This window comes from Eulemur rufifrons, chromosome 20, assembly GCF_041146395.1.
Source record: "Eulemur rufifrons isolate Redbay chromosome 20, OSU_ERuf_1, whole genome shotgun sequence".
Taxonomy (NCBI): domain Eukaryota; kingdom Metazoa; phylum Chordata; class Mammalia; order Primates; family Lemuridae; genus Eulemur; species Eulemur rufifrons.
The window spans coordinates 1,620,644-1,648,606 of NC_091002.1; the positions used below are offsets into that span (position 1 = coordinate 1,620,644).

The 27,963-nt window shown below is 47.9% G+C and overlaps 1 protein-coding gene across 4 annotated transcripts in view; it reads right to left on the bottom strand.

Annotated features, from left to right (window-relative positions):
- Positions 1 to 654: 654 nt before the first annotated feature.
- The window catches only part of STX18 (syntaxin 18), a 120,943-nt gene continuing 93,634 nt past the window's right edge, over positions 655 to 27,963 (bottom strand). For 3 of the 4 annotated variants that reach the window (XM_069495591.1, XM_069495590.1, XM_069495593.1), the window contains 6 exons: positions 19,220 to 19,335; positions 16,859 to 16,947; positions 6,222 to 6,280; positions 4,654 to 4,723; positions 1,955 to 2,035; positions 655 to 1,219 (listed from right to left, as the gene is read on the bottom strand). In XM_069495591.1, coding sequence (XP_069351692.1) covers positions 1,124 to 1,219; positions 1,955 to 2,035; positions 4,654 to 4,723; positions 6,222 to 6,280; positions 16,859 to 16,947; positions 19,220 to 19,335 — 511 coding nt within the window. In that variant the 3' untranslated portion in view covers positions 655 to 1,123. Of the gene's footprint in view, positions 1,220 to 1,954; positions 2,036 to 4,653; positions 4,724 to 6,221; positions 6,281 to 16,858; positions 16,948 to 19,219; positions 19,336 to 25,214; positions 25,268 to 27,963 lie in introns of all 4 variants that reach the window. The other variant, XM_069495592.1, reaches the window with a different exon arrangement.

The window sequence follows — 27,963 nt, forward strand, 5'->3', positions numbered from 1 at the left end:
GGTGATCACGGTCAGCTCCACGACACATAAGATAGAGTTTATTACCTTGACCTCAGCACAGCGGATGTGCATCACAGAGGCAGGTGCCACGAAGGACGTGGTTAAGCTGTGGGACATGCCTAGGGAGCAGTAAACCAGTGCCAGAACCTTCCCTGCCTATCTCAGTACAAACAAGCGCAGCCCATGTAAGCACAGTTCACAGGAAACCCCATTTGTGTTTTCTAGTAGACACGTGCTTTGCTGACTGTAAATTCGTTCACATGGAACTTCTGACGTGTCACTCAAGGACACCTGTGTCTGTACACGCACACGTTTTGCCAGGAGCAGCGCAAATGCCCGCACAGCGGCGGGACAGCAGGGTGCCGCCGCACAAGCTTTCAGTCACAGACAGCTGTTCCTGTTTACACTTCCGAGGGCTCAGGTGTGCGGGCACGAGAGCAGCAGCCCATTCTTCTGAGGTCCCCTTCTTTCTTTGAACAAAACCTCCGTGGGCCCAGCGGCAGGACACTGGGCCTCCACACCCCTGCCCACCCTGCGGGCTGCCCTCTCCGGGAGGCGGGCGCTGGCCCCGCACTTCTTCCCTGACATGAGGTGGGTGGGCGCCCACTGACTTTCTCAGCTTAGACTCACTGGCAATACACAAAATGGCTGCAGTTGTATTTATTAGATTAACAAGGCAAACGTGAGTTTTCTTTTCTGTGATACAACGAGTCTGTGTACTGGTTGACTCAGGCAGACAAGAAGCCACAAGGAAACAAAGAAGTGATAATTTGTGCAGAGACATTATTAACCATGTTCTTCCCTGAGGCTGTGGGGACAGGGAAGGCCAGTGACTTCCTCTGAGCCCTGAGATGCTCCTCCTGGAGCAAGCCCTGCCCAGGCAGCCTCGAGTCCAGGCGCAGCTGGTAACCAGCTCTCCCCATCCCGTCTGCACAGACCTCTCCCCTCTCCGTGCGCTGCTTTTGTGTTCAGGCCATCAGCACTGGTTCGGGCATCCCTTTCGTGGGAGTACACGTGTCTGTCTCAACCCCTCTTCCTCAAATGGCTCCGCGATAAAATCTGGTCACCACGACACTCCAACGCCGGAGACGCAGGAGAGCGCAGTCTGTGGGTGTGCCCCACGCTAGCTGTCATACCAGTCGAGGAAGAGCAAGGAGAAGGAGCACATCACAAGGAAGAAGAGGATCCACACGCGGAAGCCAGCGTTGTTTTTAATGGCCTGGGCAGGGACAGAAGCACAGGTGTTTTCGTCGACAGGATTTTGGTTTTAAAAGCCCCGAAATGCTCCACTCTTACCACATCCTCTCCCAGTCTAGGCTGTGGCTGTGTGTTGATCAATCCTACACTTACATTGAATAGATGACTTCATTATTAAGCAAAACCCAATGGTGGGTTTAAAATCCATCAGAAGACAGATGGGTTGTGTTTCCCTTGCTGTTTAGCCATAATTTGGAGGTCCTACACAATTCTCCCAGGACACACGACACTCCAGAAATCGCTCACTTCTGTCCCAGGCTTAAAGTCTCAGTGCAGAGTATGGCCCTGGGCTTTGTGTTTTCTAGTAATGCAATGTCAGTGGTCACTCGACCCCGAGGACTGACCTCTGGAAACAGAGTCCACTCAGCAGAGGGGCTCTGTGGTATCCGCCATAGACAGCAGACAGTCTCTGGCCCCTGGGTGGGGGCCAACAAGCTTGTCCAGTGGTGCCCACCCCTGGATTTAGGGAGCTGGCCTGACCCTTGCCAAGAGTACTCCCACCCCCCCCCAAATTGCTCCCTGGAGCATGGTGAGCCTTGGCCTCTCAGCAGTAGCTGGAGGTGGGGGCCAGTGGGTCTCAGGAACACATGTGGCTCGGCTGGGCCTGCCCATGGCCTCAGCTGTGTGACCGGCCCTGTGAGCTCTGCTGGCGAGGCTGACACTACCGCTAACGCCCGGACACCCAGAGCGCACCCACCTCTCTGATGTCCTCATTGCCCTCCTTGATGTTCTCGGTTGCCCCCACCACTAACTGGTGGATGCTGTCAATCTCGGCCTCCTGTTGAAGAAAAGAGTGTCCGCTAAACACAGGCTGACAACCCCTTATCTGCAAATCTGAAATCCAAAATGCTCCAGTGAGCATTTCCTTTGAGTGCCATATTGGAACTCAAAAGGTTTCAGATTTTAGAGCATTTAGGATCTCGGGTTTCCAGCTTAGGGACAGTCAACCTGCACAGCCACCTCCCCCACCCCAGCACGCATCAGGGGACAAACAGCAGCTGCCCCTTCCTGAGAGCCAGGGCTTACCTGCACAGCACCCCGAGAAGTAGGTTTCACCCCTTTTTTTAATAAAAGGGAAACTTAAAGCTCAAAGAAGTTTACCAACTTGCCCAAAGTCACGCAGCAACTAAGTGGCAGGACTGGGATGAGACCCCAGGGCCTGGACTCCTTCCACCTGCCATCTCTCCTGTGTCACAGGCCTGGCGGCAAGGACAGAAACCTGAAAGTTGCTGTTTGTGGGGCAGCCACCGCATGCCTGGGGCTTTCCCTGTAGTCTCTCACTGATTCTTTCCGAAGTCCCCAGAAGCCAGCTTCAACACACGTGCTAGCTTCAAAAGCAGCGCTTTGTGTTTTACCATTACATCTCTAAAAAATAGGCCAAAATTAAAAAATAAAAACAGGACTTTTTGCTTGCAGAAAATATAAGCATCTGTGTTACTCCACACCCTTGGAAAGCTTCTTAAGGGCTCCGGGCCTAGCACACGGGACGCTGGCTGATGACCCTCACCCCCCTGCGGGAGTGCGGCCCAGGCGAGAGCCGCAGCGGCAGGCACGGCTGTTTCTCCCTCGCTTTGGCAGTGGCGAGGCGAAGCTACGCTGTGTACGCTGCATGTACCCTGTGGCCGCCGGGCAGGTCAGGGAGGAGAACGTACACAGCGTGGGTTTTTAGAGAGACCCGACTGATACAACACTGCAGGGACAAAAGCCACCCTTGGCCACCTGGTTCCCAGAGATCAGTATTACTGGGATGGCTGTGTTCTGTAATCACATCTTTTTAGAGAATCTCAAAGTAGGGGCTGAGTGACCACTGCCAACGTCCCTATGAGAGAACTGATATGAACCACTACGCAAAACTGGCGGGAAAGACAAGACAGATACCCACTCCTTAGGCCTCAGACGCTCCGGAGAAGCCAGGGCAAGGCTCCGGCCTGTGCTGTGCACACCTCTTCCCAGGGCGAGCGCTGGGGTGGTCTGAGGCAGGGCAGTGACCCCAGCAGCTCTTTCCTACCCCCCCCCCCCCCCCGGCCTGGTTTGTCCCAGGACTCTGCAGCAGCTGCTTACAAACCTCAGCCACCGAGCTAACGGCAGCCGGTCCTCCGCGGTAGCGGGGCTGACTCTAGGAACCCTAGAAATGGTACAGGTCTGCTTTTAGTGCACTTCAGTGCACGCAGGATACACTGTGGCAACATCCCCTTTGCCGTGGCCACTGGTCGCACTGATACGGCAGGACACTGCCTGTGTCTGTCAACAGCAGTCTGCACGCGTCAGGAGCCTGACACGGGCCAGGAGTGTGTCAGGCAACTTCCTACTCACTCAACTTCCTGGCTCCGACCACAAGGTGGGTGACTTGAGGCCTGCTTCACAGATAGGAGCAGGGTTCGGGAGCAGCAGTCCAGGTCTAACTCCACCTGGACCCCGAGCATTTGCTACCTCTGGACCCAAGTCTGTGCTCTGAGAGGAGACGTCTGACGTAATTGTTTTCTGTGTAACGAGGCTGAACTGATGCGCATCAGACTGAAGAGTCTACACCACGCCAACCACCAGGCTTCTCAGTTAAGGCTCAGCTCACATATGTGTGAGGGATTCCTTTAAGGCGCTATTTAAAAGGACAACTCCTATGAGCCCGAATTTCCAAGTTGTTGTTGGACTGAATGTGCCTCATTTACAATGATTTTACTCTGGCTGCGTGGTTTAGGAGAGCTGCTTTGTGAGTGAAGTATCTTAAGCCAAGAAGCCCACGTGAACATGCTGGAGAAAAATGATTTTGTCTTTCAAACCCTTCCACAGTCTTTGGGTGCTGAAAACAAAAGGGAAAATTTCTCAGGTCTTTAAAATTTTTGCCAGTTATTGGCTGGAAGAATTTCAGAACTGTAGGCAGGCAGAAATAACATGAAAATTCACAGAAGAGAACGAGCCTGTTTCCCATGAAGACACCGTACACCAGGTGGCATGGACGCGGCACTCTGAGAGGGCCAAAGCTGAGCTCTGGTAACACTACTGACGGCAAAGCCGCCACCCGCCGAACAGCGTGCTGGGCTCCGCAGCTCGTCTCCGGGCCCAACCAGAGTCCTGCAAGAGTCGCTCCACCTCGTAGGCGGGAGGCTGCAGCTCAGAGGGCCTCGTGGTCACCCCGAATCCCAGGCCTGCGGTGTCCTCCCGGGTGCCACTGTGTGCTCTACCACACAGGGTGGCCACCTCCCCCTCCACCATGTATGTGCAAAGGCTGCTTTGGGGTACCGGGAGGGTTTCCCCTGAGGAGCCTGGCAAATGCACACTTGCTAACATAGTGCTCTGCTCACAGTTAGAGATCAGATGCCTTCAGAAGAAATGTCCTGAGTTCTTAGTACATTCCCCCTTTAAGTAAAAACTCAAAACTACTTTTTTTTTTTTTTTTACCTGTTGCAAAACCTTTTCCGTGAATATCTCTTGGAGTCTGGAAATTTCAACCACTTTCCCTTCAATTTGCCTTCGTAAAAAGAAGAATCAGTAGATTACATACTCACTATTAGTACTTGGTAATCTAACTGGAACATTACGTTTCTATAGAGATCATCTCTTCTAAGTGAAGGCGGGAGAGGGGCAGGGGCCACACCATGGCGGGTGGGGGAAGAGGAGGTGGGCAGACGAAGGTGATCTACTTACTAGGTTGGCTTTTCTGCCTCCCAGCTCGGTCCAGTGCACTGGGCTTTTTGGAAACACGCTGTACCACGTAAGCGGGCCCTCAGTTGCCAGAGGCGGGCGTGTACAGCGCCCCTGGCATTCTGAGTCACCGCGTGAGGATCAGGGAGCACCCGGCCATGCCCCAGTTGCAAACACAAAGTCCCCAGTAAGTCCTATGCCTCGCCTAGTAACCACAGTGATGTGGTGGGATTCAAAAGACAGCATCAGAATGCCTGATGACCGGACTCTTACTGCTCAACAGGTTAAAGAAAAGAGTGTATTTACCCCTTAAGCCAAATCCCCGTCACAAGGAAAAAACTCTGATTCAGGTTGAAAATAACACCTTTGGGTTTCGTAACTGAGTGTCTGTCCAACTTGAAACACTTGAGTGAGCCATCTTCCCTGTGTCAGGGTCAGCATGGCTCACCCCTGGGGGTGGGCTGGGGACTTGCACATGTCTGGGGACAGAAGCTCGCACAGGCTGAAGTCCTGCTCTAGTGCAAACCAGCAACAGGAAGTGGCAGGAGCTTAAACGTGCTGGGGCAGCGAGCTGAGGTTCCAGGGGCGTCACGGTGGAGGTGAGGGAAGGGAGGAGATGCCCAAAGAAAAGGAGCGCGTGTCCAGGCTTGGGGAAGGCACAGCCAGGTGGGGCTGGGCTGGTCAGAGAGAGGGCCAAGATATTCCTCTCTGAGGGCAAAACGCCAGAGCCCCCGGGGGGCTGTCACCTGCATGGAGAAGTCTCCAGGCTGTGGGTGCAGCATCAGGACCTGTTTTGGGGACATGCCCACACTGCAGCAAGGCTTTGCAAAGACCCAGGCCTTATTTCCAGAATGCTCCATACATTCCCACAGAACCTGAGGCCTCTGAGTGCTTTCCCCGGGGGGGGCCAACGGTCGCACACGTGTGGCCACGGCCTTGCCTTCTGCATTCCTGACTCCCTGTTGGATGAGGGAGAAGGCAGACTCCAGTGGAGCCGTCTGCAGGAAGGGGTTTCACTTCCCTTCACAGGGCCCCCCATTTCATTTTTATTACATGTAAGCAGCCCAAACGGGGGTGTTAACTGTGTCCAGGTAATTGGCAATCACTGATTGATCCTCTGGGGACATGAGGCCCTGGGAGCCCTGCAGCCGCAGGCAGGCGGTCACCTCCCAAAGGTCCGCAAGCCCAGGGCGGTGGGGTTCAGCACCAAGCTGGCTCAGGTGGGCTGTGTGTGGATACCAGGCACCACGGTAAATAAATAAAGTTCCTACTTTCTGGAGAAGCTGTAAAGTAGGCTGTCAGCTCACAAGGAGCTACATACATACCTTACTTCATCAAACAAGCTGTTCATTTCGCCAATTAGTCGCTGATTTTCTTGTTCAAACTGTGAGGATGAGGAGACAAACACGTTCAAGATAACATCACACTGAACTTAGGCAAGAGCTTGGCAAGAAAACTTTGATCTACCCTCCAGGAATCACTACCAAGCCCCTCGTTTCCAGCACTGGACAACACAGCATTGCTGGAAGACCATGAGCATTGGTGTGAAAAATATCCCTGCTTTAGGAAGAATAAACACCAAAGAACAGCTGTGCTGCCTATGGCTTGACTTTTCCATCTCGCTCATTTGCATTCAAAGGACGCAGGCTGACTTCAATGACTGCAGCTGTGAGAGCAGCAGAGCTTACGTCTCGGCCCCAGTTATCTACCCACGCTCTGTCTCCTGGCCCCTCACGGCCTGTCTCTGCCTCCTTCACTACTTTTTACTTTTTTTTTTGAGACAGAGTCTCACTTTGTTGCCCGGGCTAGAGTGCCGTGGTGTCAGCCTAGCTCACAGCAACCTCAAACTCCTGGGCTCAAGCGATCCTCCTGCCTCAGCCTCCCGAGTAGCTGGGACTACAGGCATGCGCCACCATGCCCGCCTAATTTTTTCTATGTATATTTTTAGTTGTCCATATAATTTCTTTGTAGTTTTAGTAGAGATGGGGGTCTCGCTCTTGCTCAGGCTGGTCTCGAACTCCTGAGCTCAAACGATCCGCCCGCCTCGGCCTCCCAGAGGGCTAGGATTACAGGTGTAAGCCACTGTGCCCGGCCGCCTCCATTATGTTTTAATGGGAGAAGGATGTGGTTTGGGGAGTCTGGACAGGAAGGGGGACGTTGGTGGCTTTGCGGAGCTGGCCCTGGGACCCTCAGACTTCCTAGCCATGCTCTCGGGCCACATCACTGCTCTACAGAGACAGAGGTTCCAGAGCCAGAGTCGCTTCTCCCAGCGCTCAGGCTGAGTGAGGATGGCCCCCCTGCCACCAGGGACACCCAAGTGAACTCAGCAGAGCCGAAAGCTGTTCTCCCAGCCATTCTTGCCAACTTGAATCGGCTGCAGGCAAGGACGGACGCCTCTGAAACACCATGGAGTGCGGCCGGGAGGATCTCGTCGCCGCAGCTGCAAGCCCAAGAACTCTGTCCCAGTGTGTCCACTCAAGTCCCTGAGTGCACAGACAGTCAGGGTGTCCCCCTTCTCTTACCCTGCATGTCCCACAGGCCTAGTCTCTCCATGAGACCCTGGCCCCTGAGTTCAAGTTATTTCTCATTTTCCTATCCTTGGCCTTGCATTTTCTGAAAATATCCTAGGAGAGTCATCATTTTCTGCCTTGTAATAAATTGTGCATGGCCCAAACTCCCTGCCTGACTCTGAGCTTCTTAAGGGTGGGAACCCTGTGGAACCCAACTTTGAAAAAAAATTCTATTTTTTCTTTCTCTCACATCTATTATAGCTGCCGTCAAGTCCATGGATATTTTGAGGCCCTCGGTGCCAGAAACTGTGGGGGTACAGGGCACATATACAAGCAAGCCCTTGCCTTCCAGGGGCTTCGCAATTGGTTGAATATCTGGTTTATCACCCACTTAGGAAATCAAGAATAAAGGGAAAAATAGTTATGGGAATCGTGACACCATGGGCTCTGCTGGCACTTCCCGTGTACAGCATCCTGCAACACCCCACCTTGTTCCTCTTGCCCCGGGAAGAAACTGCTCCGGGGGCAGGGCCTGCCCACAGCCTTCTTACGGCTCCGGCTCCGGGCACCGCCCGCGCACCACACTGGCGCTCCTCACACACGCCCTTCTTGTGGCCGCCGCTCTCGCCCCCACTGCCCACATTCCGCCCGCATCTCTCACTGCCTCCAACCTGTGCTCCACTCCTTGGTCACAAGGGTCTCGAGTGCCCGTCACGTAAGACTGCTCATGATGGCCTGCCCCAGCGCAGCCTCCAGACCGGGTGGGCGGCTCTGGCCACGCCGCATCTCCCGCCTCACTCCTCCTGCACAGGCTGGTGCTCTGCCTGGCTGGGGAACCCCGGCCTGTCCCTCAGAACACAGCCTAGGCAGTTTCTTAGCGAAACGACACCTCAGGGCAGACTGGATCACTTTCTCTTATTTCCTCGCCCTTGTGAAAGTTCCCCTGTATTCAGGCCCATCTGGGCATTTCTCACACTTGCCAGGGGCCTGTCCTCCCTCCTGGGGGGTGGGGGGTGGGGGGCGGGGCCGTCCCTCTCCGTCTCTCTCCTCCAGACCCTGAGCCCGGCACAAGGCCTCACTCTCCAGGGCACCAGCTCTCAGCACAGATGCTCGTCCGGGACCCATACCGCAGCCGGCTGCCTTGCTGGCTGCGGACGCAGTACTACTGCTTGTGGCCCTTTAAATTCAGCATCAACAAGGGTATTTAAGAGAATCGATATTTCACTTTTGAGTTTGAAAGTATCAGCTCTGTTAAATGTCAACTCAGCAGTTACTTAGTCCAATATTTAAGGAAAACATGTAATTACTTCAACATGTAGGTGCTAATTCACACTGATTCAGGTACTACTTGGGGGGCTATGTGGGGAGAAGGGGGAGCATTTTTTTCCCCTGCTATCTTCTTCCTTCAGAAGGAGGAGCATTTTTTTTTGAGTTTTTCTAATGACAAAATATGGCCTTGCCCTTTTAAATCCACAGTCCTTTTGTGCTTTGAAACTGTTCCTAAATAAAATCAGCTGGTGGTCTGAGGTGATTTATTACTGGAATGTTCCCTAGGAGCAAAGGTGTTTTTGTTTCCTCCTTAGTTTGCGGGCGGGTGTGCAGCGCCGGGGGCCCTCTGCAGTGGCTGCTGACGGCCCCAGGCCAGCCCTCACGCGGTCAGGAGTGGGATCGACTCTGGCTTTGAATTCCTTCTACCCCACGGGTTCTTGATGCCACCCAACAAATACCCAGTCCCTAGAGGAAGAGAGAGAAACAGGTGCCTCGTGGGATCAAACGTGAGAAGGGCTGAAGAGAGGTCTGCTGATGGCTGGGGAGCTCTAACGGAGTGTTCGAAACAACAGGCCTGTCTCCTGACAAGGGTGAAGTCCTGCCAGGGCCCAGGATGAGCAGGTGACAGCGAGCTCGCTGACAACACTGACTAGCACCAGGTGTCGGGATGGCTTCCAGTGTTGTCTAAAGGACAAACCTGTTGCGTGCCTTCTCATCTGCTGCCGGGACGCAGGGCCAGGTGGTGGCTGTGCCAGGTGGACATAGGAGCCAGTTCCTGGGGCCTCCTGGGAAGCCTGGGGCGACCCTGGGCCAGTCACTGGCTTCTAGGGGGCCTGTCAATTTCTTAGGGACAGATGTGGTGATTCTTATCCTTCCTGCCTGATGCTGAGGGTGCAGAGCCAGGGCTGGGCTTCCAGCTCCTTCACCTTCTAAGCAGTATGATGTTGGGCGTTTAACTTAATCTGTCTTTGTCTTTGTCACTAAAATGGAGATAAAAGTACTTAAGTAGTAGGGTTGGTAGAAGGAACACCTGAGTTAAAACATGTAAGTCGTTTACCAAAGTGCACAGCACACAGTAAGCTCTCAATAAATGCTAATTATCGTGATTTAATCTCTGGGAGATTCTGGATGTGCAAAAGGAGTGGCTCGATGCTTTGAAGGCCCCTTCTACCTCTCAGGTCTGAAATTCCAGAAGACGGCTGTGGCTCCCGCCACTGCGCTCTCTCAGGCGCTGGGAAATGCACGGGCAGCATCTTCGTCCAGAGCTCGCTGAGCTGCAGCAACTGTGTCTGCCTCTGCATGGCCGCGTCACCCCCCCACACAGACAGGGACTTTGAAAGGTGCTGTGCTGAATGAAAGGCCTGGTCTCCACAGTCAGCACAACAGACAGGGGTCTCTGTATGCCTGTGAAGACAAACCTGAACCCCATCCAAGAAATACTTCACCCATCCGTGTGAGTGACTGCAAAGGCAGAGGACAGGCCTAGACGATGGGTAAGGTGGGCAAGTGGGGCCCTCCAAGCATGACAGCAGCCAGCTTCTGTCTGGGCTGCCCGCCCGGGGCCATCTGCTCTGTACTGTTTAGGTCTCTCACCAAAGCACAATGCTGTCCTTCAGCCCGACCAGCAACAACACCCGCCACCCCCCCCTGCCCCCACATCCAGCCACAGCGGCACAGCATCACGTTAAAAAGTCTGGGACTTAGGACTTGGGAGCTATGTGACCTTGGGCCAGTAACTTAAGCTCTCTGTAAAATGGGGCCAGCAACAACCCCTCCCACATGGGGTTACATAAATTATATGCTGAAGTGCTCAGTGTGGTACTTGACGCAAGCGGCGTGTTACATGTGTGTTAGGCAGTATCAGTATTTAACTGCTTTATTCCATTTAGAAGTCAGTTAGACTTTCCAATAAAGCCCTGTTAAACAGTTTCTCGTCTGGTTTAAAGGATACAAATCCACATTGTGAATATACTGTTACAGAAATCCTTACTAATCTAATCCTTTTATTATAGTTTTTAAAAGAAAATCACTCTACAAAGGCCTTTGGGTATAAAATAAGGCCAGGAGAAGCATTTGCATTGCAAAGAGCCAAGCACAGCCAACTGGAGCCCGCAGTGGGATTGTCCTAGAAAGCAATCTGGCCCCTGGAACCCTGGGGCCCACTGCTCGGGCCCATTCTGGGCTCTTCCAGACGTGCTGTCTCTGTGCCACACCCCTTCACACTCCTGTGCTGTGACCCTCACCTCGATCCCCACCTGTGCCCCTGTGAACCTGGAACCTCCCCAGGGTCTGTACGCAGCTCTTGCTATGTGGTGCTCAGAGTCTATCAATAACTCCTGTGTTCTCGACGCGTGAGCTGTGCTTGGCCACAGACCGCAAGCAAGCCCTGCCAGCTGGCCACCAGGGCCTTCCATGGGCCTATTTCAGGGGACGGGGCCAGGGACATCTTCCATGTGGATTTAAGAAACAGAAGTCACATTCATGTCTTTAAAAATTATCCCAAACAATACATCAATAAACGTAGGTGGCTTTACATGAGGCAAATAAAAGGAACTTTTTGCTTAGAAAAGGTGGAATTTTCTCAATGTAACATCAGAAAACAATTTGGTTCTACTCAGTTCGACCACAAAACATGGCTAACTCAAAGGCATTAATATACCTGTATCATGAGTTATAAATGAAAATTTATTGTGCAAATCATACAATACCCTGAAACAATTTTGGAATATGTAACAACTGTTCCTTTGGGTGAAATAATGAATTAAATTGCCATTATGGGGCTTAATTCATTATTTTACCCTGAGGAAAAATTCCAAAACAGTGATTATGAATTATGACCACAATTTGCCACAGTACTTTCTAATTTAAAACCAATAGTGTGGTATTTTTCTTTCTCTTTGTTCAGGGTTAAGCCTTTTAAATAAGATTTGGGTTAGTCAGACTACAAGATATAGGTACTTAGCTATTATTCCCAATTAAGAAAGAAGTTAACGGAACATTAAACAGCCTGTCATAAAAGTGCTGAACATTATGGCCTTCTGCCCAAACCTCTGGCAGCGACACAGTAACTATTAGGAAGCTCTGCTGATTCTGACTGCATCAGTCACTGATGCTACGATGCTGAAATGGCCAGTGTTACTGGGAGTGGTCACGGGAGTTTTTAGATGGTGACTCAGGCCAGCAGAATGAAACGGAAGCACGGCGCGTCCCCAGTCATTACGGGAAGAAGACGCTAACTCTGTGAACACTTACTCTTCTCCTGCAGTCGCTCAATGACATGCCACATGTGTGCAGGGTGTGCAGCGACACAGAGACTCACGCACGGCATCTCTCTGCTGGGAAGAGCCAGCACTTGCTGTGCCCTGCCCTCTGCCTGTGCTCTGCATACACGCTGCGTCCCCTGCTTGCGACAGTGCTGTAGGGTATTGATTCTGACCGAGCTGAAGTCGATGAAGCTAATTTTCTCGCCACAACTTAAGACAGTAAGTGGTATGAAGAGGAATCATGGCCAACTCTGTCCAGTCCCAAAGCTCAGGTTCTTTCACCATGTCTTAGTGGCACTGTAGCCTGAGGCCATCGTGGACATCCTTGCTGCCACCTTCCTCTGGGCCACCTTCCGTGGTCGGTAAGTCGCGTCTACAAAGGTTAAAACACCTTTGCTGCTAACCAGTGCCTACAGGGGAGAGGCAAAATCCTCGGACAAGCAATTGACTCTATTCTTACTCTAGCTAGTTCCTTTATGCGGAGTGGTGGAGTGCATTTAAAAAAAGCCCACCACAGAAAGGTAAATTCTCCTTAAATATAAACATATTCTTTTTTTCTTTTCTTTTTTTTTTTTTTTTTTGAGTCAGAGTCTCGCTCTGTTGCCTGGGCTAGAGTGAGTGCCGTGGCATCAGCCTAGCTCACAGCAACCTCAAACTCCTGGGCTTAAGCGATCCTACTGCCTCAGCCTCCCGAGTAGCTGGGACTACAGGCATGCGCCACCATGCCCGGCTAATTTTTTCTATATATGTTTTTAGTTGTCCATATAATTTCTTTCTATTTTTAGTAGAGACGGGGTCTCGCTCTTGCTCAGGCTGGTCTCGAACTCCTGACCTCGAGCGATCCACCCGCCTCGGCCTCCCAGAGTGCTAGGATTACAGGCGTGAGCCACCACGCCCGGCCAACATATTCTTTCTTAATGAAGAGACAGGGCTATACACATTTTTATCTCTAGCAAAGAAATGGGGCAATGTTATAATATTTTGGGGAACATAATTCATCATTTCCATTAATAAAATTATTTTGTATAAACTAATGAAAAAACTGAGATTCTAAGAAACTTTTGTTATCATTTGGATATAAGAAGGGAACATGATCCAACTGTACTTTTCCGCCTCAGCCTGCCCTCCGGTGGGGTGTCCTCCAGGGTGGTGGGGTGTCCCCAAAGTGGTGTCCACGCCCCTTTTTTCTCCCCTGTATGTGTTGTTTCTAGGGAACCTCATCCAAGCCCATGCTTCAAACACCAGACGTAAGACATCTCCTACACACGTGTCTCTGGCCCAACCCCTAGACCCCATGCCCACAGCCACCTTCCGTGAATGGCCCCCAGGTACCTCACACTCACATCTGTGTAAAGTGAAATTCATCACCCCCTGCCCAGGCCTGGCCTGCCCACCTCCCTCTCTTGATTACCCAAGTCAGAAAGCTCAAGGCTCCTTGCCCCCTCGCACCTGTCCCCAACGGACCCCAGAGCTCAGGCCACTTCCCCCAACAGAGCTCTCAACATGGCCTTCATTGCGCCCCTGGCCAAGGCCCTCTCCGTCACTCGACTGGACTGGACAGCAATGGCTGACTGGAACCCTTGCTGCCATCGCCATGCCATGCACACTGGGTTTGGTGAGCACTGAATGAAAGTCAGAGGGTGTGTTCTGGAACACGAGAGAGGCTAGAGAGGAAGGCAGGGGCCTCACAGCGTACTTTAAAGCGTTTGAGTTACTTCCTTAGCTCAGAATTATTTCTGCCTATGAAGGACAAAGACAGCTCTGCTTATTATTCCAAAGAAATACTATAGGGTCCGAAGGAGCACCCCCAAAGCAAGTCCCAGGAAAGCCACAGCTAACAGCACATCACTGGAATCAAATTCACATTTCTAAGGTGATGGTTTCCAAGGGGAAACCACTCAGAGGGGATAAGCGGGTGTGAAACTGTATCGTGTATGAAATGCCTGTGAAATGCGGCCGAGTTCCAGCTGCCCCCTGCGTGACCTGCACGCCACAGCCTCCCTGCACTTCCCTGCGTGTGGGCAGATGCCACCCCAGAGCCCGAGCACCGCTGTCTCTACTGCACAGAGAGAGGCCGTCCTGCCTCTTTTTCATAACCTGTCACCCTCTAGAGGAAAGGCGGGGAGGCCAATCTTACAAGCACCGTGTGTGTGGCACTGTGTTGCACGCATCTCCTGCGCTCACTCTGTCATTAGTCCCACCTGTGAGGTGGCCATTTCACGGATGAGGAAATGGAAGCCTAGAGCAGTGGGAGGGCACAGGTGACAGTGATGAGGCCGGGTGTGGGTCCCAGCTGGACAACTGCAGGGCTTGTATTCCTCCCACTAGGCTGTGCTACCTCTTGGCTTCCGGGTTTTTTGTCTTCACTTTTTCGTGCCTTTTTAGGAAAGAGAAACCTGCCTCAGTCCTTTATTTCAGGCATGGAGGAGAAACAGTGAGTGTGGAGAGCAAGGGGATCCCAAGCCAGTCCTCTGCCCTGGGCAGCCGATGCTCACGAGGGCACATGTGGACCTGGCCAGCCCTGCAGGTTCCCAGCCTGCACACCTGTGCTTGCGACAACACTTCAGTGTGCCTGAGTGGCTGTTTCGACTCCTTTGCAGGCTGGCCCGGTCAGTCTGCCACGCTGTCCCCGTGAGGCTCCACTCACCTAGAGCACCAGAGTCAACCGGGGACGCAAGTGAGCTATGACACAGCAAGAGAAGCACAGGGTTTGGAGCCAGGGCCTGTGGTACAGAGCTTGGCTCAGCTGCTCTACCGGTTCCCTGACCTTGGGCAGGGCTTTGGAGTTTTTGTGCCTCATTTTCTTTAACTGCATAACATGACAACTCCTACTTCACTCGATTGTTATGAAGATTAAACAAGATAGCGTAACACAAAAGGCTTGGCATACAGAAGACACTCACAAGTATAAGTAGTAATACTAATACTAACTTAACACTAGAGCATTCTGCTAGTTACTATTCATGATCCTGCTTTACCATTTAAAACAACCTTAAACTTTCCTATTGAATTCAAAGTCATTCATCCATTCAACTAGTAATTCCCAAACACTGTTCTGGGCTCTGGGAATATGGCAGGGAAAGCAAGACAAGATTCTGCTCTCAAGCTGGGGTGGTGGCTCACGCCTGTAATCCCAGCGCTCTGGGAGGCCGAGGCGGGAGGATCACTTCAGCTCAGGAGTTTGAGACCAGCCTGAGCAAGAGCGAGACCCCGTCTCTACTAAAAGTAGAAAAATTAGCTGGGCGTGGTGACTCGCATCTATAGTCCCAGCTACTCGGGAGGCTGAGGCAGGAGGATTGCTTGAGCCCAGGAGCTGGAGGTTGCTGTGAGCTAGGCTGACGCCATGGCACTCACTCTAGCCCGGGCAACAGAGTGAGACTCTGTCTCAAAAAAAAAAAAAAAAAAAAAAATTCTGCTCTTATGGAGTTTGTGCTCTAGTGGAGGGTAAGGGAATAAAGCAGGATAATGGGACAGAGTGGCTGGGAGCCAGCTCAGGTGGGGTGGCCAGGGAAGGCCTCTCTGAGACCTGTACGACATGACGGTAGGGAGAGAAGGCGCTTTCCAGGTCAGTCATCAGCACCACAGACGCCTCAGTGAGAGGCTCAGGGCTGGGCAAAGGCGGGGTCCCACTCTCACCTACAGAGCCGCGGCCCGCTCCACTGGGTATCTTCTGGAGCGGCCGTGCCCAACCCCCAGTCCCCGCACCAGTACCAGTCTGCGGCCGGTTAGGAACCAGGCCACACACTCCACCTCCTGTGGGATCATTGGCGGCATCAGACTCTCAGAGGAGCGCGCATGCGAGGGATCTAGGCTGTGCTCCTTACGACAATCTGATGCCTGGTGGTCTGAGGTGGAGCTGAGGCGGTGATGCGAGCGCTGGGGGGGGCTGCAAATAGATTCCCCTTAGCAGAGAGGTCTGACTGCACAGTAAATGCAACGCGCTTGAATCATCCCGAAACATCCCCCGCCATCTGAGGAAAAACTGTCTTCCAGCTCTACCACTGATTAGGGGATTTTAGGCAAGATCTTTTCTTGTTTTTTTGCCAGTGTTAAAAGGAGATGAGATCTGATTTTACCCTGAGCAAGCAAATAAATAAATAAGTAAATAAATAAAAGGAGATGGGAGTGCCGTACCACCTCTCAGTGCGATTATGAAGAAATCATGGAGAAAAGGGGTACCAAAAAGGGCTGTCACCTGTCAACTGCTGCACAAATTAAGATGCTGTCATTTGCCAGGTGCAGCCGCTGGAAGGCATGCGGTGTGTGAGCCGTGCTCTCCACCCTTAGGTAGAGGACAGTGTTGCATCAGGGCAGCTCTGGGGAACACCTGCCCGGGCACAGGGGTGTACTCCCTCTGGCGTCCACCACGCCCACGTCCAGACGAGCTGCACACACACTACTGGACACCCGCTGGCAGGAGCCCGTGCCAAACCTATCAGTTTCCTTTTGAAACACACCCAGAGATGATTAACTATAGCAGTCAGCAACTAGGGGACAGGTCGCTAAAAGGCAGCAATATAAGTAAAGGCGTCACTCACTCTTTTGATTCTGCAGTCCTGACTTGCACTGTCTTCGCATTACCGTAACACTAGCTATTCAAACACTTAAAAAGCACCATAGCGGCCATTATAAAAGATCCATTTAGTCTAGGAGACTATCTTACTGCTGTTGAAAAGACATCTATTATTAGTAAAATTATTCCAAGACAGTGTCTTCTTTAATTATGCTACCTTAAATTTAAAACATGTGAAAAGCATACTACGAATTAGGAAATCAAGTAGGAAAGTGTATATAAAATATATATTTATAATTTTAAAAACTCAGTATAAAAATCAAGGGCATTTAGGATGACCACCTATTCAAGGAAATGATATTACAGAAACCAGTCAGAAATAAATGATCAGGCAGAAAGAGCATTACCATTTGTATTTCTTCTGGGGATAATTCATCTTCACCTTTGGCCTCTCCCCAGGTTCCCAATTCAGGTTGTGCTTCGGCTGAAATCTTTTCTGTTGAAAAAAATATTGGAGATAGATAGAAGACCAAATGTTCACTTTAGAATAGGTTGGATTAGGATGCAAGCACATTAAAAACATGAGATGGAACAGAATCTTACAGCTGTCCATATTTGATTATCCATTCGCTAATATTCAGGCATTGCTAGTGTGATTCTTCCACAATGTTTAGGCCTTGAATTGCTTTTATGCATGCACATGTGTGTGCATGTGTGTGATGGGGAGGGGGACCTATGCACAGTTTCCACATCGCTCTGATGTCAGCAATGGCCGCAAACGAAATGGACATTCTTCAGAACCAGTTTAAAGTGTTTTACTTCAAGACACTTAAATGCTTACACTCCTCCCTCTACTTTTAAAGACTGCAGAGACATGAATATTTTCATTGTAAAAATATATATAAGTATATATGAATATAAATAAATAAATACAGGAAGTGATATACCATTCCCCACTCCTATTCCTCTCTTAGAAGTTAATTGCTTTGATGTAGCTTCATAGACTTTATTTGAGCATATTCACATACAAAGATACGCAAGTCCCTGCTCACTCCTGAAACTCAGAAATAGTACATAGTTTTGTGTGTATAGTGCCTTATTTTTCACAAAGAGCTCATGGCTCCAACTTGTCCTCACCATGGTACCCACTACAAGCTTTTACTGTTGTTGATTTTACTAAGGATGAAAACACCAAAATTAGAAACACAGAAACCTTATTCATATCTGAACCAAGCACAGATTAACTCTGAGTTAGAATGAGAAAGTTCTGTTAGCAGAACTCATGCTCTACAACATGCTCAAGTCTGTGGCCATCTGAAGCCTTCTTGACTGGTTGTTAGAATCTGCTAGAAGCACAGCGCTCACCACTCCAGACTGCCAGTGCCCCGGTGCCAACATAGCCAAGTCCAGACTCCTTGGTCAGGCATTCAAGGACTTCTGTGCCCTGGCCCCGGCCCACCTTTCCAACCTTAATCCCCCTTCTCCGCCCCTTTCCTCTGCATCACCAACCCCCAGATGTCCTCTTCCCTGACTCCATTCCAATCTCCCTGCGTTCTGGCCTCTGGGCACTTGCTTGTGCTGTTCCCTCTGTCTAGAGCAGACTCCCTTCTCAGTGCTGCCTCCCTTGAAGTCGCCCTGACACTCTGCCTGAACTCTGAACTCTGTCCTCTCACCTCTGCCCCCCACTTAGGGCACTACTTCCTTTCTGCCAGGGGCTGGCATCTTATCCTTCTCGTCAACTGTGAGCTCCCTGAGTGCAGGAACCACGCGTCACTTGAGAAAAAAGATGATAAAGATTCACAAACAATCACACCCATCCTAGTGCTAGGGGAAATCGATGTGAGGAAACAAATTACAAATGGGTACGAGAAGATTTCATCTTGGCTGGGCAGGAATGCTGAAGACAAAGGCCTAAACATCGGAAATGGACAGGAGGTCAGTTGTGACCACAGAGGTGCTTAACATTGCGAACTCAATGAAAAAAATAACAAATGTAGTGCTTTTTAAAACAGGAGTATGACAGGCAAGACACTGTTCTCTGCCTGGAACTAAACCACCTCATCCTATGCCAAAATATATTTTGTCTAAGATACTTTGCAAGTTTCTAAAGAAAAATGAAAAATGAAAAACTAAAACACAAACATAAATAAAAGAACACATCCAAGACATCCAAGACCACGTTATGCAAGTTCCCCTGCACGTGCAGACTTTATGGAGACCCTGTATTTCTTCAGCGTCCACTGTGTGTCAGGAACTGTTCTAAGTCATGGGCCATCTCGCATCCGTGATGACAGGAAGCACATAAACCCAGACTTGCATTTTGTCCCATTGGCTGGACTGGCTGGGCAAGGCCACTAAGATGGCACACCGCACCTTGAAGCAGACCTAGCGGCTCCACACGGGAGCAGTGCTGACGACACAGGGCACTGCTGCCAAGGAGGACTCGAGGACTCGAGCAGGCAGCTCCGATATTTCCTCCTGAGTCTGGGGCTCCAGTCCCCAGGCAGCCTGTGCACAGCGCCAGCAGGCCCTTTCTTCTGGACGCTGCCAGCTCCCAGGTGACTGGAGAATCCTCCCATCCTGCCTCTGCAGCAGTCATTAAGCTCTGTGACAGAAAAAAGGCTGCCACCTCCCTACACTTCCTTTGCTTTACGCAAATACAAACACCCCAACATGCCTGGGACTGTGTTCCTTTTTCCCTACGTTGTATTCTTGCAAACACGTCATAAGGAAGAAATTCAAGGCAGTATTTTTATTTTAATTCATACCTGGATATTCTTCAGTGGTAGGTTTTTCTTCAGAATCTTTTGAAGGATTCTGTGACACTTTCTCAGAAGATGTGGATTCCCTTGTTTTTGTATTTGGTTCCGGTTCCAGCTTAGATCTAGAAATGAATAATCAGCAGTCAACTACTTTACTTCCATAACACGGATCCCTTTTTGACAACAGAAAGGAGTCAAATGTGACCCTGCACTTTCGCTCTGTGCCTCTCTACAAGGGAGTAGAGTTGCTGCCCCTGGGCCCAGTGGCCCCCTGGACACGCCGGGGCACTTACTACAAGGTACTGGCATTGCTGCCTGCAGGGTAGAGACTGTGCACCCTGCTCTGCATTCCCAGCCAGGGCACAGTGACCAGCATACCGGGGAGGGTGCAGTCAGTACGCTGCATACCCCCCCCAGATTGACTGGACACTCCACGCAACACGCGGGCAGTGAAAGCTGACTGTCGCATGTTCATCAAATCCAGGAAACCGGATTTACACTAATCCAGTAGTTTACACTAATGCAAAAGTACTACTGAATATATATACACACACACACAATAATATATGCCCATACACATACATAAGCAATATGTTACAACAATGTAACTATGAAAGCACACGTCCTTAAATAAACATCCCCCTGCCTCTTTCCCCACTGGGCTCCTTCCCATGCTATGTCTCCTTGTCCACCTACAGGGCTCGGCACAATCTCACCTACTCAGAGAAGCCTTCTCTGACTTTCCTATCCAAGAAAGGCCCCTCCCGTTCCTTCTTTACCTGTTTTCCCCACAACAGTTATCACAGTTTCTAACACCTTGTTAATTATTTGTCGACTGTTAGCTTTGCTCCACTGAGCGTACATTCTGTAAGAAGGGTCTTTGGCTTTATGAGCTGTGCTTGTTGCTTAGCCCTAGATCCTGGATCAGTGCCTGGCATTCAGTGCTTAAAAAATATATGTTGAATGAATTAATGCATTATAAATACTAGTAAATGGCTAATAAGAGGAAAAAATTTGGTTATGAAGAAGGCCTTGTAACAGCTTTACTAGAATCCACGTAACTACGAAAATTATAGACAGAGTGCTAAAAACATCTAGGATAAATTCCATATTGTTAGGCAGAGAGACTATAATCAAAAGAACAATGTAAATACATATTAGATGATATTACTAGTGGCAGCTAACATTTATTGAGGGCTTATGTACTGGACATTTTCCTAAGCACTTTATATGGATAGATTTGTTTAATTCCAAAGCATCCCCATAAGGTAGATGCAAGTATTAAAGACCTTTTTACAAAGAAGGAAACGAGGTATGTAGAAGTTAGAAAACTTGCCCTGTTCATATTATAGTCAGCAAATGGCTGGGCTGGGACATGACCTCAGGGAATCCAGCTCTGGACCCCTCACTCTTAACTGCTCCATGTAGGGTATATGCTAACCATCACGTTCCATGGGAAAGGACTTCTGTGCTCAAATAAGTCTGCGAGGATTATTTGGCTATTTCTAAGACAGAATTATTTTATATTTCCACTAGCCATGTGTGAGAGTTCCAGTTGCTCCACACCCTCCCCAACATCTGCCATTTTTAATTTAGCTAGTCTAGTAAGTGTGAACTGGTATTTTGTGGGTTTTTATTTATTTTATTGTGAAACAATCACGCAAAGTCAAGTCTGTAGTACAAAGAACCCTTTTTTCCTGAACCATTGGAGAGCAAGTTGCCAACCTGATCCCCTTTACCTTCAAATATTTTCTATTCCCTAAAAATAAGAGCATTCTTGGACATGGCAAGATTATAACCATCAAAAGCAGGAAATTTATATTTGTACAATACTTCCATCTTTTTCTCACATTCCACTCTATTTTGACCAGTTATCTCAGTAACATCCTTCATAACAATAAGATCCAGTTCAGAATCACACATGGTATCTAATTGTTATTTTTCCTCAGTCTCCTTCATCTGGAACAATTGTTCAGTCTTCTTGAGCTTCATAGCCTGATACACAATAATGTGCCAGTTATTCTGCAAGAGGTCTCTCACGTTGAGTTTGATGTTTCTTTACCGTTGGATTCAGGTTATGCGTCTTTGGCAGAAATCACAAAAGCGATACTGCTTCCCTTTTTTGGTTGCATTCTATCGGGTTGTGTGTGATTTCTCTTTCCCCATTTGACAGAGGTGGTGGCTGCCAGGCTCTCCCACGGGAAAGTTATCTTTTCCCCTTTGTAATTAATAAGTATGGGGGAGGGCTTTGACACTATGTATGTACTTCAAACTTTGAATTTATTCATTTATTTATTCCTATCTAAACTCATAATGTCCTGTTTCAGTCAATGGAATATATTCTGCTACTATCATTTATTTTTATGCTCAGATTGTCTCCAATTTGGCCAGTAGAAGTCCCTTCAAATTGACTGCTGTGTCCTTTAGATATGTCTCCATCATTATCAGAGCCCTTCTTTACTTTGCGATATAACCAGATGTTCTAAGCTCATTTTACATGTTCCCTCCCGCAGCCTAAGATCAGCCATTTCTCCAAGAGGCCTGGGTCTCCAGGGGTGAAATTGGTATCTAGGAGCCAAGACCCTGGTGGAAGGATGCTTACTGCTATTGCGGTGTCACTGCTTCCAGGCCTTCTCAGTGGCCAGAGCTTGTGAGTGCATGCATGTTCATACATACACGTACACACACTTACAACCATATTTATTGCTGTGTTGATCTTAGCAATTGAAAACCATGACTTCACACCAGTATCTTTCATTCCAATGCACGACCACAAGGTTCATTCTGGCTTTTCACCTTTCACTTCTCCTATAGGGAGAAACCTGGCTTCTAGTATCCTTCTATATTTACTACCTGCTCAGTTCCCATATATGTAACCCACTCCCCATCTCCACCAGGACTCTTCCCTGATGCTGATCCGCCCCGCTCCTTGCCTGGACTCTGCCTGCCCTGGGGACCCCCCTTCCCCCCAGGGCTGGGCGCTGGTGCGGCCCTGTGAGAGCGCTGCCCCCCACCACTGCAGACGCCTCCTCACCACCCCACCTCATGGCTGCAGGACTGAATTGTTCAGGAAAGCAGAGGGCTCAGTCGACTTTTAAATAAGGGCTCCTTTAATGTCTGTCATCCTATGTGTCCAGACTATGTTAATGTGCCAGCTTTCAATTTAAAATGACTACAAGACTGCAGTACAGCAGGCTTAGACAAAGTTGAGTGAGTTTTTGTTTTTAAGTGACAAAAACAGACTAATTATACACAGAATGTCTACTGAAATCCTCAGAGAAATTACAAATTAACTAGCTGAAGACAATCGGAAAAAGAGCAATTTTTTAAAAGTCATCAAAAGATCTGTTTATGCCCCATGATTTATTTAAACTCATTTCTCTAACTGAAGGCTGAGCATTTCAGAACTGCAATCAACACAGTTTCTACCTGGCCAACATCTGTTTCCAGGTCCCTATTTGAAAATCCTCAGGATTCTATTTAAAATTTTAAAAGAACAGGAGATGGAAAAGAGGAGGAGAGACAGATTTTTTAGTATTGAAACAAGAAAATATGTAGGAGGTCTCTGCAAACCTTAAATGAAGCCCTATGCAAATATCAGACAGAAGTGACTACTTAAGATGTTAAGTGCAGCTCTCACACAGCACACCTTGTTTTACTGCACTTGGCTTTGTTGCCTCCCAGATACTGTGTCCCTTTTTTCCTCCCAAAAAACAGATGGAAGATTTGTGGCAACCCTGCACTGAACAAATCCATTGGTGCCATTTTTCCAAGAGCATGTGCTCACTTTGTGTCTCTGTGTCACACTTTGGTAATTCTTGCAATATTTACAACTTTATTATTATTATATCTGTTATGGTGATCTATGATCAGTGATTTTTGATGTTACTATTTTATTTGTTTTGGGGTACCATGAACCACAACCATATAAGACAACAAACTTAATCAAACAATGGATGTGTTCTGACTCCTCCTCTGACTAGCTGTTATGCTCCTCCTCGGGCTGCCTTAGTCCCTGAGACAGAACAGTATTAAAAGTAGGCCAATTAATAACCCTATAATGGCCTTTTAGTGTTCACGTGAAGGGAAGAGTCATACCCTCTCTCACTTTAAATCAAAAGCTAGAAATGATGAAACTTCTTGAGGAAAGCATGTCAAAAGCTGATATGGGCTGAAAACTAGGCCTCTTACACCAAACAGGTAGCCAGATTGTGAATCCAAAGAAAAAGTTCTTGAAGGAAGTTACAAGTGTTATTCTAGTGAGCACACAAATGATAAGAAAGCAAAACAGTCTTATTGCTGATATGGAGAAAGTATTAGTGGTCTGGATAGAAGATCAAACCACAACATTCCCTTAATCCAAAACTTAATCCAGAGCAAGACCCTAATTCTTTTCAAATTCTATGATGGCTGAGAGAGGGGAGGAAGCTGCAGAAGAGAACTGTGAAGCCAGTAGAGGTTGGTTCATGGGGTTTAAGAGAAGAAGCCGTCTCTGTAACATACAAGTGCAAGGCGAAGCAGCAAGTGCTGATGGAGAAGCTGCAGCAAGTTACCCAGAAGATCAAGCTAAGATCATTGGTGAAGGTGGCTACACTAAACAACAATTTTTCAATGGAGACAAATAACTTTATATAGGAAGAAGATGCCATCTAGGCCTTTCATAGCTAGAGAGGAGAAGTCGATGCCTGGTTTCCAAGCTTCAAAGGACAGGCTGACTCTCTTGTTAGGGACTAATGCAACTGGTGTCTTCAAGTTGAAGCCAATGCCATTTATCATCCAAAAATCCTAGGGCTCTTAAGAATGACGCTAAATCTAATCTGTCTGCTCTATAAATGGAACAAAAAAGCCTGAATGACAAAACATCTATTTATAACATGATTAATTACTGAGACTTACTGCTCAGAAAAAGATTCTTTTCAAAATATTATTGCACATGGACGATGCACCTGGTTATCCAAGAGCTCTGATTTAGACTTACAAAGAGGTTAATGTTTTCACGCCTGCTAACACAACATTCATTCTGCAGTCCATGGATCAAGGGGTAATTTTGACTTTCAAGTTTTATTATTTAAGAAATATATTTCATAAGGCTATAGCTGCCATAGATAGTAATTCCTCTGATGGATCTGGGCAAAGTAAATTAAAACTATCTGGAAAGATTCATCACCCTAGATGCCATTAAGAACATTCACAATTCATGGGAGGAGGTCAAAATATCAATCTTAACAAGGATTTGGAAGAAGTGGATTCCAAACCTCATGAATAACTTGGGGGTGGCAGGTTCAAGACTTCAGTGGAGGAAGTAACTGCATTTGTGGTAGAAATAGCAAGAGAATTAGAATTAGAAGCGGAACCTGAAGATGGGACTGAATTGCTGCAATCTCATGATAAAACTTGAACAGATGAGGAATCGTTTCTTATGGATGAGCCAAGAAAGTGGTTTCCTGAGACATAGTTTCCTCCTTCACTTTGGTGAAGATCCTGTGAACATTATTGAAATGACAAGAAAGGTTTAGACCATTACTTAAATTTTGTTGATAAAGTAGCATCAAGGTTTGAAAGGATGGACTGAAGTTTGAAAGAAGTTCTACTATGGGTAAAATGCTATCAAACAGCATTGCGTGCTACACAGGACTCTTCCGTGAAAGGCAGAGTCAATCGATGTGGCAAACTTTGTCTTATTTTATGAAATTGCCGCAGCCACCCCAACCTTCAGCAGCTGCTACCCTGATCTGTCAGCAGCCATCAACACTGAAGCAAGACCCTCCACTAGTGCAAACATTATGACTCACTGAAGGCTTAGATGGTTATTAGCATTTTTCAGCAATAAAATATTTTTTAATTAAGGTATACACCTTGTTTTTTATAGACATAATGCTATTGCACACTTAACAGACTATAGTATAGTGTAACACAGCCTATACATGCACTGGGAAACCAAAACATTTGTGTGACTTACTTTATTATGATATTTGCTTTATTGTGGTATCTGAAACCAAACCTGCAACACCTCTGAGGTATGCCCATACTTCTTTCATGCCCCCAACAACGGCTCTAGGTAGAAAGAAGATATTTTTGATATATAATATCAAAGTACTATAATTTCAAAACTGCCTTTCAGACTACGGTATCCACTCAGGCACAAGTACTGTATACTGCAAAGAACAGGCAATGTCTCACACCACCTTGATTAAACCATCTTCACTATTACTCAGTCACTCATTCAACAGATATTTAATGGGCATCTACTACATACTAGTGATTTTCTAAGCCAGAGCTACTCAAAATATGGGCCATGCACTGGTACCAGACCACATACTGTCTATTATTATTGGTCTGCTTACAAGGTAAGAACTAAAATGAAGAGTAAGCATTTAGAAACATTTACAGCAATCTGACATTGCCATCAATGGTCTCCTCTGACTGGACAGGGCATAGACCAGCTCAGATGTTATCAGACTACTGTGGCGAGTTACCTGTGGCATAAGCTGTGAACTTGCCATGCACGGTAGAATACACATCAGTCCATGATGGACTGTAAAAAAAACACAATAAAGAAGTGGTCCTTCAACCTCAGGGAGTCTGTTCTAAGCCAGGGGTCAAACACTTTTTCTGTAAAGGCCCAGATGCTAAACATTTTAGGCTTTGTAGACCATATATGGTCTCTGTCACATATTCTTCTTCTTTTATCTTTTTTTTTAATTAACACAAATCTTTACAAGTATAACAACCATGCTTACTCAAAGGTTGTACAAAAACAGGCCAAGGGCTGGCTTTGGCCCACAGGTAACAGTTTGCTCATCTCTTTTCTTGGCAATGAACAAGACCCCTGATCCAGCCAGTGAGTAAGACAAAACCACTGCTATGGATCCAATATCACACTGTATCATTTTTCCCCTCATCTTTATCATCATCATCATCCTTAATTATTGGCAACATTTATTGAGTTCTTACTACATGCAGGATAATGGGTTAGGGGCTGTGGGCAAAAAGAGGTAAAAGATGCAATCCTACCCTCACCAAGCTTACGATCTAGTTGGGTGAGAGAACTGAATCATGCATGATAATGTAAGTGTACATTCTTCAAGTACCAAGTAAGTATGGCGACAGTATGTGTTACAAGAAAACCAATGTTTTCTTAAAAAGCAGGAAGAGAAGAAACAAAATGCAGCAAAATTTTGATCTTCTGTACCAACGTAAGGGAATAAGTAATAACTAACTCAAGATCATATACCTGGCCATGGGATTAAGGCAGTATTTTCTCAAGTGTGTCTGCCAGGTGTTTCAAGAGAAAGGGCTCCATGGTCAGCAAGGCTGAGAACAGGGCTCCTGCTCCCTCTTGGAAAGACGTGATCAAGGCACAGTGGCAATGGAAAGACTCCGAGAACGCTGAGCACTGTTTCTCAAACTGATGGACTGTTTTCATAGTAAACCTTATTGAGATCACCAGGATTTCCTCAGAATATCTTAGGAAATTCTCACTTATATTACCTTTTAGAATTTACCATAGGATGGGCTAATATTCTGGTAATAAACTTCAAGCTACACTGATAGACTCAGAAGGTGCTATGAAGGCACCCAGCCTTACGATCTGGTTGTTTTGTAAACTACCCAATGTTAGAAGAAACCATTATCTTTCAGACTAATAAATTTTATTCTTCTCACCCTCCTTCAAGACAGAGAAAAAAATAGCCCATAGTTTCTACTTCTAAGAACATCAACGTACAAGTCGAGGTGATGTGTTGGAATGGACCAAATCCAGCAGACTTCAAAGCAAGCTTAGCCATGGGTAGAAACAGGCTCAGATGTCACCAACCCCCCAGCCCCCCACACACCAGAGAAGTAAGAAAGAGCCATTTGGAGGGAAAGGCCTTATATTGTTAGTTGGATTTGTCCCTGGCCTCCTGTCTCGTTTATTACGCTTTCGGAAAGAAAATCCTCTGAGCCCTTGGGAAAGAGCATCAGAGGTTACTCCTGATTTCCAGATTCCACCTTGAACCTCTTCTCTAAGAAAGAAGCCCGTGATATACAACCTGGTCACATTCTGGAAAGGGAAAATGTTTCTGATTAATTCAGATGGTTTTTAATTAGAGTATATATACCCAGAAGGCCATCTGATGGCTATTTCAACTTAAATCATAAACCAAATATTAGCGCTTTAAGGTGGTCAGGAGAATAAGAGGGCATATTTCCAACCCTTTGGTGATGCCAGGGCCACTTGTGCCCATGTGTACCTGTTACTGGCCCACAATCTTTCCAATGTATAGGTGTTCCCTATGTGGAGCTGATGAACCAGGGGGAAGCAACTGTGCCTCGTTCATTCTTTCCTTCATTCAAGAACCATTAATTGAGCACCTATTTTGTGGCAGACTCTGAACAATGAACTGGGACCAGAGAGATAAAAGATGCAGTGAGGGCTGGGCATGGTAGCTCATGCCTATAATCCTAGCACTTTGGGAAGCCGAGGTGGGAGGATTGCTTGAGACCAGGAGTTCGAGACCAGCCTGAGCAAGAGTGAAACCCTGTCTCTACAAAGAAATAGAAAATTAAGCCAGGCATGGTGGTGTGCACCTGTAGTCCTAGCTACTAGAGAGGCTGAGGCAGGAAGATTGCTTGAGCCTAGGAGTTTGAAGTTGCAGTGAGCTACGATGACGCCACTGCACTCTAGCTTGGGCGACAGAGCAAGATCCTGTGTCAAAAAAAAAAAAAAAGATACAGTGGTCCCTGCTTTCAAAGGACTCCTAGTCTTA